This window comes from Procambarus clarkii, chromosome 81 (assembly GCF_040958095.1).
Source record: "Procambarus clarkii isolate CNS0578487 chromosome 81, FALCON_Pclarkii_2.0, whole genome shotgun sequence".
NCBI classification, from domain to species: Eukaryota; Metazoa; Arthropoda; class Malacostraca; order Decapoda; family Cambaridae; genus Procambarus; species Procambarus clarkii.
In genome coordinates this window covers 24,915,510-24,932,059 of record NC_091230.1, presented here as the reverse complement: position 1 = coordinate 24,932,059, position 16,550 = coordinate 24,915,510, and the positions used below count along the sequence as shown (strand labels likewise).

At 42.4% G+C, this 16,550-nt stretch overlaps 2 protein-coding genes and 1 long non-coding RNA gene across 4 annotated transcripts in view; 2 read left to right on the top strand and 1 right to left on the bottom strand.

Moving 5' to 3' along the window:
- Nucleotides 1-16,550, bottom strand: part of LOC138358007 (uncharacterized) — a 149,507-nt gene that overhangs the window by 66,202 nt on the left and 66,755 nt on the right. The window lies entirely within an intron of this gene.
- On the top strand, nt 891-2,207 carry LOC138358006 (uncharacterized). Its single transcript, XR_011225204.1, has 3 exons — nt 891-1,067; nt 1,287-1,472; nt 2,075-2,207. It is a non-coding gene; the product is annotated as an uncharacterized lncRNA (long non-coding RNA).
- Nucleotides 3,271-11,015, top strand: LOC123773184 (uncharacterized). Its single transcript, XM_045766778.2, has 13 exons — nt 3,271-3,470; nt 3,984-4,098; nt 4,772-4,927; nt 5,083-5,166; nt 5,513-5,560; nt 5,915-6,015; nt 6,259-6,360; nt 6,560-6,652; nt 7,684-7,792; nt 7,948-8,108; nt 8,545-8,718; nt 8,826-8,883; nt 9,248-11,015. Exons 3-13 carry the CDS (start codon nt 4,846-4,848, stop codon nt 10,477-10,479), a joined length of 2,244 nt encoding a protein of 747 aa, XP_045622734.2. The 5' UTR covers nt 3,271-3,470; nt 3,984-4,098; nt 4,772-4,845; the 3' UTR covers nt 10,480-11,015.

Below are 16,550 nucleotides of genomic sequence, written 5' to 3'. Positions count from 1 at the left end.
TTCTATTCGTGGGTCATCGATTAGGGTAGGTTCAGGCAAATTAGTACATCAGCTTACTGACGTTTGGAATGCTCTAGATAACGGGTTGATTATGTGTTATTTGGGACACATGGGACTTCACTGACGGAGTTTGTTCGAACCACAACGGTGTAAACACTGTAAATGTGTTATTTTATAACACAACTCGCCAAAGCCCCTGTTTATGAAAATGAATGAAAAACGGTTTACACACGACTCACAACTGATTTCGTTCGAATACTTCCGGAACAAGTGCTTCACTGACGAATTTTGTTAGAACCACAACGCTGTAAATGCTTCACTCCAGGTACTACAAATACAAATAATCGCCAAGAGAACCTAAACACCTAACCTAACCCAACCTACGCCTATATATGCACAATATGCTAATATATTATAATATTAATATATACTTGAGAAAATTCCTGTTTTGAATGAACAGCATGTAAAAAATTTATGAATGTGTCTGTGGGGTCGACCGCTGGATATAATGGACTTGAGTCGAGGACGGGTTGAAATACAAATAATCGGCAACAGAACCTAAACACCTAACCTAACCAAACTAGTGCCTAAATATGCACAATATGATAATATATAATAATATTAATTTATATATAATAAGTCCTGTTTTGAATGAACAGAATGATGAAATTTATGAATGCGAATTTGGAGTCGACCGCTGGATGGAATGGGCTTTGTTTGAGGATGGGTTGCACCTAACCTAAACCAATCTTTAGTATATAATAATATTAATTTATATAAGTGAGCAAACATATTTTGATACACAATACGTTAAAATTGATGGTTGTATCTTGGGGTACGACCGTTGTTGTTTCAACGACCTGAGGACGGGTTGCCGTGGCAGTTGGCTGGTGTGACCAACGTCCAGTAGGTGGCCGTGGCAACGGGCAGAACACCAGTAGTTCCCAAGATATCAACCACAGCGTCACTTCTCATTTGTCCAAGGGAGGGACATGTTGCCTAGTGTTGGCGCTCCTGATGTTAGTAGTTGGAGACGTTCTACAGCTGTTGCCAGCGCCAGGAATATGGTATTCTGTTCGTCATTGGTTTTATTTACTTTTTAAGGAAAAAAGCAGCCTAAATAATTAATTCCTCTACTACAGTAACTGTGTTACTTTTCATTTGTTGGTACTTGTGGAGGTTAAATTAGTATGATTTGATTATTGCAGGTGTTTAGTGTAATATATTACTGGCTAACTCATAAATCATGTTCAAATATTTACAAAGATGTAACAAATGCTTTACAGGTGTTAATACTAGTGGCGATGATGCTGTGTGTGTCTGGGGTCCAGAGTGCCCCACACTTCGCATGCCCTCCCCAGTCCTGGTGTGTGCCCAATACCTTCTGCCTCCCCGGACACTTCGCCTACCAGTACACACCCCAGCCACTGGCCAGCAATCGAGATAGAGGTACAGCCCAGGATGACATACAGGCAAGTACAAATGTAATATTTTTTTACTCCCGAAAATTGTGTAGCAGATTTCCTAATTTGGGGCCATGTTGGTTTAGTTCATATAACAAATATTATATACTGAAACTGCTACGTAACTAACTTGATTGCAGTAATGTGGTTTATTAGTCGTATTGGAATTATCACCACATTTAGCTTTTAAGAATTTCAAACTCTAAATTTAATTATTCAGTTTTGTCGACCAGGCGATAGTTTTCTCTGCCATGAATTTAAATTGCTTTAAAAATGCAAAGCTGCTACCCCTAACTACACTAGTTGGCAGTATCATGATTAGCGATAATTACGCGATCAACGACAGTCTTCTATGGCTGTTTGGCCTTTGTACAATGTGCTTAATTATTGAGAACTTGTGTAAAATATAAGGCTATATATAATTGTTTTATGGTCTTTCATTTGCTTAATGAAACTGCGTCCTTTCCTAAAGAAAATGAAGAAATTTGCGAAGTTTTCAAATCGCTGCAAATTCCTTAAAAGTTAAGTATAGACGAAGCTCTGAATTAAAATCTTCTAGTACCCCCATCTGTTGACCCTAGCAAGTTTTTGTTTTTCCAATAATTCCACAGTACATGTGTGGGCGGACGGTGGACAGCGAGGGGACGGTGTGCTGCCGGAACCACACTAGGCTGCCCACGCCCTTCACGCCCACCTCCACAAACTGGTTTTACATGCTTGAGGCGAGTATGGAAGTTGTCAATTTCGTGTTAAGTTTCTCTTGCGTATCTCTTGTACAGAGACTTGTCTTTTAGTTACTATGGATGGTAGTACAGCATGTGGACTGCTGTACCAAAAAACTTTTGTGAAAGGTCAGAGAAAGATGGCCTTTGGCCTAAAATGTTGAAATCCGTTTCTAGAGTGCAGTCTAGAGTTGCATAATTTATTTTTCAAAATACTAAGATTCAAAATCGGCACATGGAAATAAACCAGGAGGTATGGCAGGAAGTGCAAAATAACCCCATTGAAAAGCAGGTGTGCAATAGGTATGCTGAAATAACTCTTGCCAACATAAAGGGCCCCAAGACCTTTCAACATTCTCCCTCTAAACATAAAGGGCCATAACTAGCAGATCACTCAAGGTTCAAAAGTTAAGTACGTTTGAGACGGTAAGGTCCATCTCAAAAGGACAAGTACCTTAGGCTGTTTCTTCCCTCTTCACCCCCCCCCCCCCCACCCACCTCTCATGGTGTTGGAAAAAAGATAACTCCTCCAAAGGATACCTGATCGGCCACGCTGTGATTGTTAGGCTACGAGCAGCTGCGTTTAACAGCCTGGCTGACCAGACCACCAACCCGGAGGCCCGATGAAAGACCGGGCCGCGGGGACGTTGAGCCATGAAAGAGGCGAGATAAGGAACACACAAGATGTGACGTCGCTAAAGCCATTTTCTCCTGGCTCGGGTGATAATTCCATTAAAAGGAGGCCAATAATACTGGTTCATATTAAATGAGTTGCAAGGCAAGTTCCGCGGGATCTGTTTCTGGGACGAAGTAAATATTTTCAGAAAAATGTGTGGGGCTATTAAGGATGCTCACGAAGATTATAGCTTGCGGATGGAGGTATAAATATCAAGATCTTTAGCAGACCCCAAGATTTCTATTTGCTTACTCTTTTAATGCAGAGTTTCCCTATTGGTTTAAGTTATTAAACACCGAATGTACCCATGTGTTTTTTCTCTGTAGTCCAGACTAGTGAAGGGTTACAGTAATGGATGAAAACAAATTTCAATTGTCCACAGAGACAATGTAGGTTTTATGTAATAACTTGCAGAACTCTACCACTCGGCGCATCCCGGTGGAGGTAACACCGTGGCCTGGGTACGTCGTACAGCACTCGGTGGTCGCCCTCCTCCAGCAGGAGCCCCCGATATGTCCACCTTCCAGTGTGTGTACTCCCGCCACCGTCTGCCCCGCCTCCAGCATCACCTATGCTGCTGCCATATTCTCTAAGGTCTTGGAAAGAAAGGTACTTTAGTGACGGTGAAATGTAAGAAAAATACAGTATACCAATTAAGCATATTTAGGAAGTATCTTGGTCCACATGTGACTGACCTACGCGGACTTCTCAACACTAACGTGTCTGTTAACCTTGCCTTAAGTCTCTTAATTTTGGTTGCCATGTGTGCTTCAGCTTCTCTTAACCTCTTGGTGGGAGAAGAGTATTAAAGGCATTGTAATTTTTAAAGCGCATAAATTACCAAAAATTTTAATAACGTCAATGCCATCTTGCATATTCGTGAATATCCCCTTTTAGATAAATTACAAATTTGCCCAACCCATTCAACAATTTCTTAGTAGAGTATAATTATAATCTACGATACATAAACTGAAATTTTCTTGTCTCGAAATTCAAATGTAACAGTTTTCTTACTGATATGTATTTTTGACAAGGTTAAATTTCAGAAGATTAAACTAGCCGCAGACTACATGTACCCATGATTGGAGTAATTCAGAGCTAATGGTTTATTTTTTTTTTTAGTATCAGTGTGGCGGAACTTGGGACACGAGAACATGGTCGTGCTGTTCACTACACACAATAGTGAACGCGCTCCACGCTTACAAAGGCAGCCAAGGCTCGCCCGACGACCGTGGCGGCAAGTCTCTACTTAATCTGCCACTTGCATGATAATATGCAGTCTATTAGTTCTCAAGGGTGTAAAGTCTGTTATCGTATCAAATGTTTCGGTCTACTTTATCTAGTTATTTCAAATATACCTTTCTTTTTAGTCTTTATTATAAAGACGTATAGGCCTAAATTTAGCTGCCATCTACATTTGGGAAAGTATATGGTAGTAAAAAGTTTGTAATCCCTCCTCCCCATAGATACTAAAATGGAATATTTGGTTTAGATCTTAAGTGTCCCTCAAACGCCTGTTTAAGTGCAATCTAAATCTCGCCTTGACAGTGAATTATTGGTAAACGGTTGTATGAGTACCTTGGGCCCCCCCCCCCTCCTAATGGGTTGCATCTTGGTGCAGGAGGCCTCATGAGACACTCGTTAGATTTCTAAGAATGTATTTTCTTGAAGTGTAAGTTGGAGTCGCGAATGTACCTGTGTGCGTAGTTCATCTACGTTTGTTTGTTTGAATTAACGTAGGTATTGCTTGTAAATAATCCTGCAGCTGTGGAAGGTACAGTAGTTTTTATATACATTGTCACATATCGGACGGATACCTATCCTTGTCGTATTGAAGCTAGATAGTAGCAATGGTATTCTTTTATTTTTGAAGATAGATTTCTTTAGTGCCCCGTTGGGTTTCCCGACAGGTGTGGTTATCAACATAAACTTCGAACGTCAGGTAACGAATAAAGCGTCAGGTGCTGAAGTGTTTGGTTATAGGATGTCCCACCACCTCCCAGACGAAGATGAAGATATAAGAGTATCTGACATTAACGTTCCTCCTATACCGGACTACTATGAAAGTAACTATCTATCTATATCATCTTGCTTTTAGAAAAAAATTAACTATGAGGAAGTTCACAAACGTACTTTCCTGTACCTGCCTGATGATTATTTGTGAAAAATGAATGTTCAGTGCGCTAGTCCGAGACATTATGGTCTCTTATTTCCTCTGCAGGAGAACACGCTCAAGATCTAACAAACCAGTTTCTCAAAGCAACAAAGTCTGCCATTAAGAGACAAAGGAGAGATGCCAAAACCGGTAAGGCTTTGAATAGTAGTAAAGTATACAAACATGGTTTATAGAAATTCAGTGAGGCTTTAAAGATTCAAATTTCGGGGATGTAATTTTTTATCTAGCTTCAGTTCTAATTTCCATAGTCTTGAGTATTCTTGGCGACTGTTAAACTAAATTAACTTTTTAAAAAGTTTAAAGCGCCAATATTGAAGATCCAAAGATGGTTAGAATGTACAGCTGAAAGTATTGAGCTCTACTAAGATGGTTCCGTAGGCAACTAATTTCGTACATCATATATATATTACAAACTGTTAATTTGTAGAATGTGTACAGATTAGTTTCACTTGTTTAGAATGACTTCTCTCAACAGGGGAAGGTGTTGGTGCTCGTGCCAAAGACTCTGCTTCGTCTGACGGCGGTAAGCGACTAGGCTACGTTCTCCAGCTAAGCTTTGGCCATGAATTCATAGGGTACATTAAATTTGCAGAGTATATCGATGGGAGATTTAAGTTTAAGGAAAGTTTCTCCCATTTTTTTCTTCTAGACGTGGAAAATTGTAATTATTCTTAATTTTAATGTATGTAAAGAGTTCCCGAGGTACTTGGCTTGTCACTAAATTGCTTTAATCTTCTAAAAAGACTGCTATACCTTGAATATTTTTCCTGGAAAAAATAACTTGTGGCCTTTCTAGTTCCTGAATGACTTAGTGACGTAACATGGGGAAATAGTGACTAACTTTAAAATGTCTTAAACAAATCTCTTTGGGCTACAGGGGTCACAGTGGCACCAGTAGGGAACCTCAACGCATCGCAGATCCCAGGGGTCGGCTCTCCAGACCTCTCCCTCCGCGGCGCAGTTCCTCCGCCATATCATGTACGTCATGGTTAAGTTTTTCCATACATGTATATAGTCAAAGTTTCAAAGCTTATTATATAACCGGTACGTACGCATGTGTTTATACGGCCAATAATCGCGGAAGTCTTGAGAAACTGTTTAACCCCCTCTTAACCTCAACTGAAAGGAAACCTTCATTTCCTGCCATATAATTTAAAAGTATTTTTAAAATCTACACATTAATGAACAACACTTGGAAAAAATGTCGGTGCTCGTTTACAGGTAGACAAGAGGTGCGGGAGGCCCCTCGTGGCGCCTCCGTATGATGCGAAATCCTTGGATGGCCATGTCGGCATTGCGAAAGAGGGCCAATACCCTTGGCATGTAAGTATTGGTGTTGATCTTGCCGGTCTTAAGGATGTCGGCAACTCTTAGTTGGTTGGAAAGGTCAGTACTGATATTACTAACATTGGTATTGATATAAGAGCACAGTTTAGTCTATTTAGGGTGTCTTGTAGTAATTGAAAAGGGCACAATATGCCATAAGCTTTAAAGACATTTCGGCCATTGTTTTCTCTTGTAGGTTGCAATTTTGACAACGAAACTGAGGTACCTATGTGCAGGCGTGGTCATCGCAGACAGACATGTCCTCACTGTTGCTCACTGCGTCCATCATGTAAGTTAACCAGACATAACTTCAATATTAAGTAACTCTTGTAACTTGTTTGAAGTTCCCTTGAAAGTAACTGAACCCACACATAGTGCCGGATATTGGGTAGGGTTAAAACCATATTCTTTAATAACATTTTTCATTAGGTAGGTGCAGCCAGCTGGGATTAAAGCTGTAGCCTAAAACTAAAGTCTTCCCAAAATCGAACTTCATTTTACTGTTATTTTCATAGTTTGTGGCCAAAATACATTTCTACTAATGTGTAGTTTCATTTTGGAGGTAAGAATGAAATGGCTTAGACCTTAATAAAACATGCTTCTTGGTAATGTTTTATTAGATGGCAGCTGAAGCAATGTCATACTGGACAGTGGTCATCAGGTACCACGTTATATCTGACATTCACTCGTAGTCGTTCTACAGTGGATGTCTGATAACGGTAAATGTTTAAGTGACTAACTATAGTTTATCCAGGATCTAAACTTGCTCTTAAATGTGACCTATCGAATGGCCATCCTCCTAAAACCGAAAAAGTGGGTAGGGAGCGTGTCCCAACTAGGCTGTTTAGCGACCACATCCGCTTAACTTTTGTACACTTAATGAGTTATTCCATTGTCTGACATTGTCCCGCATAGTTGTGCACCACTTTAGTGTTTTCTTTGCTCTTGTTTGAATCTTGAATGACTTCAGGTCTTTTTTTTTTTTTTTTTTTTTTTTTTTTTTTTTTTTTTTTTATAAATATCCTGCAACCTAGTGCAAAAGGAATATGCTTTCGAATAATATATTTTATTGACTTGGAAATCCCGGACGTCAAAATAACGGCGTGCTAAATTAAAGGGCTGTTAAATTTTCCATTTGTGGATCCATCGGTTAGGTTCGGGAAATTTACTAAATAATTTGTGACGTGATAACTCGAGACGGGCTTGCTAAATAATCTTCCCGTCTTTGTGCCTTGTATTGATAATTAAAAATTTTCATTAATTAATTGGACAGTTTTTAACAATGTATTTTGAATGATCAAACTCTCTAAAACCTGGCAGCTGTATCCACACGATATTGTTGTTCGTGTTGGAGACTTCGATCTGTCGTCCTTCGCAGAGCACCACAGAGCCTACGACGTCGCTGTCCGCAAGATTATCCATCACTCTGGTACGTAATTCATAACTTGTAGTCCTTTAATACGAAGAAAATTGCACGTGAACTTATTAAATATACTGGAGTGAAAGTTTATCTTGTACAGTTACCTTAATTTAACAAATGTGCAGATCATTTATAAAACGGCTGTATTAAAAATTGCTTCCCAGACTACACGAGGAAGACGCTGAATGCAGACATCTCCGTAGTGGAGCTGGAATACCCGGTGCTGCACCTGCCCAACGTGGTGAAGGTCTGCCTGCCGGCGGCAACTTACTCGGATCATAAAGAATGTTACGTCCCATCTTGGGGCTTCGTTCAACCGGACGAGGTGAGGCGCCATGCAGTAGATTGGAATAGTGGAAAAGTCTAGTACTCGTAGATTAGTGAAAAATATATTTTGCCTACTTTTTTGGTTTGGAATTGACCTACAGTTTTAAAAGTCAAATTTAATCTGACGATTTAAGTTAAAAGAATTGATATGTACTAGCGAAATGATCATAGCTTATAATCTACACTAAATCTTTGAAGAGCTTGGACAATTGCATATCTGAAATACAACTTGTGATCAATCTTGTGCTACTTCACTTTCATATCATTTTCACTGCCGGCAGTAAAAGCCAGGGTAGGGGAGGAACCTATGATAATGGTATATATATCCACGAAAATTGTCGATGAAAGTTGACATACTTGTTTATAAATATTTAAAGTTTTGATCTAGTGCGGCTGTCACCAGGGACTTTGACATTGACAATAGTTTCCACCAGGGTGGTTCAGAAAGGTACAGGAAGTTTAGTCATACTCTGAAGGACGCTCGGTTTGTCACCATAGAGGGTTCAGAGTGCCAGAGACGGTTAAGAGATGTCAAATACTTCGGATCATTTTTCAAGCTGCTCCCAGGCTTCCTCTGCGGCAAGGGTATCCACACAGACACCTGCCATGTGAGTATTTTGGCTGGATGGTAGAGATGTTGAGCAATACTTTGACTAGTGACATAATTAAATTAACAATGAATGTTCGTCACCCAGCATCTTCATACACTTGACAGGGCGACGGAGGAAGCGGTCTGGTGTGTCAGAACTCGGCGGGAGACTTTGTACTTCACGGTAAGTTTTTAAATACTAAATCTAATAAACCGAAACTTAAATTAGATGCTTAATATCTTCTTAAATACAATAAACGTGTTTAACACAAGTCTAAGCTGTTTAGAATTATGAATTGCTAATTTATAGCTCTGTAAATAAATTGAAAACTCTGATTGGAAGTTATCAATTCAGAACTTACAAATGCAATGTTTTTACAGCAGGTGAAGGGCCGAAGACGTTTCGGTCCGTCCTGGACCATTCTAAAGTAGATTGTGAATGATCCAGGACGGACCGAAACGTCGTTGTCCCTTCACCTTCTAATGTGTGGTTTGGTAAACATACATCAGCCACGTTATTGTGACTCCTCGTCTGCATGTTTTTCCAGGGTTGGTATCGTGGAGTATGGAGTGCGGTCACGGGCTGCCAATTGTGTTCGTCGACATAAAGTATTACCTTCAGTTCATCCTGTACACCACCGGCTCTCTTGCGTCTGATGGCCTCTACTCGCACGAAGGTCCTCACATTCCCTATGATGGAGGAAAACGCCCTCCCCCCAGCAGACCCTTCGACCACCTCGGGCCGTCAGACTATCCCGGCGGCGACAAAGGTTATCCTCCCCGGTTTGACCGTGACTACGAGACGGCTGGTGATCGGTACGAGCATTATAACGATGATGGCTATTTGGCGACTGGCTTCAGGAGGGATGATGACTACTTGGCGTTTGACTATCGGAATGATTACAATCGGAAGGACGATGGCTACTTGGCGTCTGGCTATCTGAAGGATGATGGTTACTTGGCATCTGGCTTCAATAGGGGTGATAGTTACTTTGCCTCAGACTACCGAAAGGATGACCACTACCGGAAGGAGGATGGCTACTTATCAGACTACCGGAAGGATGACCCCTACCGGAAGGAGGATGGCTACTTATCAGACTACCGGAAGGATGACCCCTACCGGAAGGAGGATGGATACTTATCAGACTACCGGAAGGATGACCCCTACCGGAAGGAGGATGGCTACTTATCAGACTACCGGAAGGAGGACCCCTACCGGAAGGAGGACCCCTACCGGAAGGAGGACCCCTACCGGAAGGAGGACCCCTACCGGAAGGAGGACCCCTACCGGAAGGAGGACCCCTACCGGAAGGAGGACCCCTACCGGAAGGAGGACCCCTACCGGAAGGAGGACCCCTACCGGAAGGAGGACCCCTACCGGAAGGAGGACCCCTACCGGAAGGAGGACCCCTACCGGAAGGAGGACCCTTACCGGAAGGAGGATGGCTACTTGACCACAGACTACCGGAAGGATCACCACTATCGGGAGGAGGATGGTTACTTCACCTCAGACTACCGGAAGGAGGATGGTTATCTGCAGTCTGGCTACAGGAAGGATGGTTACCTGGAGCCTGGCTATCTAAAGGAAAATGGCTACTTGTCATCTGGCTTCAAGAGGGATGATGGCTACTTGACTTCAGACTACCGGAAGGATAACCACTACCGGAAGGATGCCCACTACAGGAAGGAGGATGGCTACTTGCAGAGTGGCTTCAGGAGGGATAATTCCTATCCGCCGTCTGGCCTCAGGAAAGAGGATGGTTACTTGCAGACTGGTTAAAAGAACCATCTACCCCCTCGGAATGTCTAAAAAGAAAGATGGCTATAAGATTGCCTAGAGTCGGTAATAAGGTAGACTCCACAACTACAGGAAGGCATTTTAAGCTTTTAAATTTGTTAACGAACTGCCACTAACATAAATACTTACTCCAATTAACGATATATGTTGAGCTACTACAGTAGTCGTGTAACTAGGTACAATAAATGGCAAAGTTACCACAAATGATATAAAGGTTAAGACCCCCAGAAATAGGTGTGCGACGGTCCACAGCGGTCGTCGTGTATTCAGACGTTATGGTGACTGGCTTGTGGCCCTCTAAAGGCCGGTTAATTGTAAAGTCTTGAAAGTTACGTAAAGTCTGTATATATGAAAGACCATAAGTTAAATAATGAACTCCATGATGTATAATTTGAGACACGGGTATTCTATACTACAGCATGTGTATATAATGATTTATAACTGTAGCATGGTAAAACTTTAATTTAAAGTTTTGTAGCATATGTTGCTTGTATAATATTAATAAAGCTTCCACATTACTTATAGTCTAGTTTCCTAAATGAGATTAAATGATTGCACCAAATTGTCAAGATATTGCTCAAGAGGGAAAGTTGTATATTAGGTCAGTTCCTATATACCATAAGGAATGCCATTACAGTAAGTGATGAGTCCCTCTAGAAAATCCTTGGCAACTCGAGGTTTCAAGATTGTGTTCTCCTACTGTTACTTTAAAGTTCTGAAGTGGTCAGAGATAGGTCAAACCTCCCTAAAGTGCCCAAGAGTAAATAATAGTTACGTAGCCTAGCCAGAGGGTGGTTCACCCCCCCTCCCCAAATCTTGTTTCGGTGACCGTAAGGCAATGAGGCCAGATCACACTTAGGGGGGGGAGGGGGGGGAATATGAAAAATTTCCTATTATCCAGCAGTTGGAGATTGCTGGTCTCTTATTCCTTTAGTATGTCTTGGCGCATAATCAAGTTAGCAGACGTGTCAATAAAAACTACTCCAATATAGCTGGGAAACTATTTTATTTTTTTAAACCTGTTTAAGAAGAGGTGCCGCCAACTTTGAATCTCGACCACTTCAGAACTAACAGTGCACGGCTATCCAGTAAACTTTGTACTCTTATCGAGTAAAGGCTTTATGTCGATATTATCTCTAACTCTGCCATCAGATTTACAGCTCGCTCTTAAATAGTAGTTTTTTTTTGGGGGGGGGGGGTAACCCTTCATTCTACCTTTCCACAATGGTGCTACAGTCTTCTCGGCTTGGTGCCTTCTTTGGATAATTACTCTATCTTTCCACAGGTATGGGCACAATACATGCGTACCCATTAAAAACCTAGGTGCAAAGCCTACAAATAACCAATTTGTGCAGTGAAGATGGCGACGGTCAGTGAGCAAAGTTCTTAATAGGGGGCAGCAGTACAAGTATGAAAGGCCTTATAGGTTCCATGCAAAATATACAAGACAATAGCGATCAGCGGGTTTTGCTTCGACGGAACACCGGTTTCGACGTATTAGATCTCAGTTGGGGAAGAACGAAAACCCACATCCTTCGAGTGGAGATGAAAGGCGGAATGATTTAAAGCATAGACGGGGTCGAGGATAATGTCATGAAGGGCCCCCCCATAAAGATCAAGCCACGAGGCCACCATACACAAAGTACGTAAGTTATAATAATAAGAGGCACTAAGCCTGGAAGATTATAGCACCGTCTGTGCTGCAGAATATTCAAGAGTGCATAAACATCATTCACGATCCGAATACGAGGACAAAAGGCCATAAAATAGTCAAAAGGCATCAGATTCACCGAGGACTTATGAGGGAATAAAAAAAAAAGATTAGGTGTTTTTGTTTTCTCCAAGACTTAAGTTTCAATATTGGATATTGTAGGGTAACAGAAGAACATATAATTTTTGGTTATACCACTTATACTCTCATCACATTTTTTTCTCCAAAATTACTTACCTCCAAATGTGTAATATAACGGCTTCAGTGCAGGAGGATTACTATCATGATAATATATGGTATGGCGATAAACTGTAATGTCAAACATCCACTGAGGTCTGATTAAGACTTTATGGTCTCTTTATAATCCTTTTGCGCTGCCGTACTCATCACAGGATGAGTACGAAGTGCACAATAAAGCGTCGATGTCGGGGTGTCGTTGCGTCGGTGGTCTCTATGGAGCAATTTTGTGGTGTGCCTGGCCGTGCCCTGATGCATTGCAATGCCTTACTTCGTGACGTGCTTCTCTATGCGTCCGAGTATCGGCTTTCGGCGGCTATGATCAGCTTGGACTGGTCCAAGGCCTTTGATCGGGTGTCTTTAGAGTTTGTTTTTAGTGCTATGGAGAGGCTTGGGTTTCCGGTGGTGTTTGTGGGGTGGATCCGTTTGTTGTATGTCCGGAGTCGCAGTCGCGTTTGTGTGAATGGGTTTTTTAGCTCATTTTTTCCTATTTGCCGTTCCGTTCGTCAGGGGTGTCCCATGTCCATGCTTTTGTATGTGATTTTTCAGGAACCTCTTTTTCGGGCGGTGAAAGCGTGTTCCTTGATCGTGCCTCCTTGTCTGCCGTCCGGTCTCCGGCTACCCGTTTGCGGGTATGCTGACGACACCATTCTATTTGTAGCTTCGGAGGGTTCTGTTGAAGCTGTCCAGGACGTTCTCCTGCGGTTTGAGTCCGCTACGGGGGCCGTTCTTAATCGGGCGAAGTCGGGGTTGATGGGGATCGGTGAGTGGGCCTCCCGCCTGGTGTGGGATAGGTCGTGGTTTCCGGTGGTCTCCTCGATTCGGGTTCTTGGGATTACTTGGTTTGCCTCCTATGATCGCTCCTTGGAGTGGAATTGGGGTGCTATCTCTCGGTCGGTTGGTGTTGCAGTTGGCCTTTTGTCGCGTCGTCCCTTGACGATTTATCAGAGGGGGCTGCTTGTTGCGTGTAAGGTCTTGTCGCGTGTCTGGTTTGTGGCTCGATGTTTCCCGTTGGATCGTCGGAAGGCCTTGAGTTTGGAGAGTGTGGTGTATAGATATGTATGGTGTGGGCGTTATCAACCGGTGCGCCGTTCAACGTTGGTGTTAGGGGTGAGAGAGGGGGGTGTTGGCATTCCTGACGTTTTCACGAAGGCCAAGGCCCTCTTCTGGGTCTCGTTGCGTCGGGGGCTGGCTCTCGGTGGGGGGTTGAATACGCCGGGTGTGTTTTTCTGCTCGCTTCGCTTCAGTTTTTTGGTTGATTTGGGGGTTTGTCAGGAGGTGGCCTTGGTTACCCCCCCTGTTTATTCTTGGGCCGTGGGGATTCTTCGGGAGCTCTGCCGCCATCCTGGGTTTCTGTCTTTCTCGTGCAAGGCTGTGTATGGGGTGTTGTTGCCCCGGGTGCGGCCTCGAGTGGAGGGCTTGTTCCCGTGTTGGGATTGGGGTGGTATCTGGTCGTGTTTGGGGGCACGGTTCTTGGCGCCTCAGCAGCGTGAATTGCTGTTTCGGGTTCTGCATTTGTCGCTGGCGACAAATGAGCGGTTGTGTATGCTTGGCTTGCGTGATTCTGGGGCGTGTGTTCACTGTGGTTTATGTGAATCGCAGGTGCATGTACTTTATTTTTGTGTCCGGTTACAGGGGTTGGTGGACTGGTTTCGGGATGTCCTGGAGGTGTTTTGTGGTCCGGGTTGTCGGGGTGATGTTTTGCAATTTTTGTTTTTGTATTTTCCGGCTTATCCGCAGCGGGTGCGTAATACATTGTGTGTTTTGGTTGCTGATTATGTGTTTTGTGTGTGGGTTGGGAGGCGGGAGGGTTTTGGGATCGCCCGAATTTTAGGATTTTTACGGGGGCGCATGCGGTTTACCTGGTGGTGGTTGCAGCGCGCTTTTCCGGAGGAGTTTGGTTGGTGGTTCACAGATGCCTACGTTCGTGGGGTTGCCTTTGGGTCGGCGGGTGCCTTGGTGGCAAGGTGATGTTCTCGGCTTGGGTGGGGTTGGGGTGTTGATGGGGGGGGTTTAGAGGGGTTGGGGGGTTTCGGGGTTTGCTTTGCTATGCGCTCCCTTTCCGCTTCTTGGGGTGTCCTTGGCGGGGGTTGCGTGTGTTTGTGTGTCTCCCCCCTTGAGATGCTGCTGCTCCTGTGTGTGTGTGGTGTGTTTTCCGTACCTCCGGGTGCCGGTTGTGTCCGTATGCGTGTGGGTGTGTGATTTTGAGGGGGGTTTTGGCTCCTGCGTGGGCCTGGGTTTTCTGCTGTACTGTTTTCTACTGTTCCTTTTGTGGCCGTGTTTCGCTTTGGCCTGTAACCCTTTATTTTGCGTGCTTGGGTGCAGTGTGGTGTGGTGTGGGTGGTATGAGTGTGTTTGTCTTGTTGTTTAGAGTGTGTTTAGTGTGCGTGTACATAATTTCTTCTTATTTAGTGTATATCATTTTCCTGGGTAGCGCGTGTATGATCCTATGCTCCTTTGTTCTTCTGTGTGTGTGGTAGGCGTGGTTTTGTGCACGTGATTCTATATCCACGTCTGTGTATGTTTATGTTATTGGTTCCAGGTGTGTTTCAATGTTATTTATGTCCTTTATTGTTAATTTATTTTTCATGTAATTTTCTTGGCCATGTTCTGTGTTGCTATGTAGATATGAACTGTTTAGCCTATTGTTTCCATGTACTGTTTTAGCACTTATTTCCCTGTACTGTTTAGCCCAGTGCTTCAATGCGTTTTCATTTTGTTCAGCGCTTGTGTTTGTTTTGCGGTTACTGTTATTGTTTAGTGTACAGACTGTTTATTCCTGTGTACTGTTACTTCATTGGTGTACTTGATGTGTACAGGTTTGCGTTGTTTTGTGTGTTCTTGTAATTTGTGTAATTTATAAAAAAAAAAAAAAAAAAAAAAAAAAAAAAAAAAAAAAAAAAAAAAGTGCACAATAACGAAGTCGTCGCTGGTGGCAACACTAAGCCAAAATCCTGATCCATACTGTCTCGTTATCTGTCTCAATACTAAGTGCATTGTGCATATATTACAAGGCAGGGATGGGAAAGGGGTTGGGTTCTAATTGTTTGACATTTAAGTCACCTACTGTGAACCAAATATACCGAGTGTGTATTTTAATATTAAAATACATTTGTTAAATAGGTGTCTACAATTTTATTTGGTTTGGTGTTGTGTTTAATGCCTATCAACTCTGGATGGGTTGTTTAAATCACCACAAATGCTTACTGACAAACAAGTTAATAACTAAAGTACAATCTCAGTGCAAATAACTATATCTATGAACAAGAATGGATGTTTATTTGTCTGTCTGTCTCTCTGAGTATCAGACCCTGACTGACCTGACACTTCCAGTGTCACATTTTTAAAATCTTGGCATCTATAGCGACCCCCCCCCTGCGACTTTCAGGAAGTCATGCTTGAAATCAAGCCTATGTTTACCATAATTATTTAACAGTGTTAAATAACTTATTTTCAGTGCTTTGCAATATTACATTATGAGAGAGAGGGGAGAGGGGGATCTTGGAAGAGAACGGGGGAGAAAGGTGGGGAGTGGAGGAGAAATGTCGAGAGGGGGGGAGGAAGGGGGAGGAAATGTGGGAAGAGAGGAGAGAGGGAGTAAGAGAGACCCGGGTACAGACGGGTACCCCATATAGTAAATATATATATAAACTAAGAACCGGGGTACACCTCAAAATATGTATATGTCATACCTAACAACCAGAGTTGCCTAACAAGCTGAACTTTCCTGACATTAAATTTTTCAAAATCTTTTTCTTATAGAATGGTAAAGTTTTTTGTTGTATTATATATAGCTGGGATTTTGTTAACTTATTTAAAACATTAAAATTTTACAAAACCTAATCTGTCAGTATTTTATGTTCTTAATATAAGATAATATAATAATACTGTTTGGAATAACAAATTTGGAAAGCAATATTTAAAAATAAGGGAAATCGCTCTGCCTGTCAGGAAAATCGGGCCTAGGCTAAGTATAAGTAGTACAGTGTTGGCTATCAGGCACGACATATATATATCCCTATAAAACAAATTCCATATGACAACTCAACCACCATCCAGACTCGTCTCTAAATGTCAAAATTAAATATATATAATACGTAAAGTG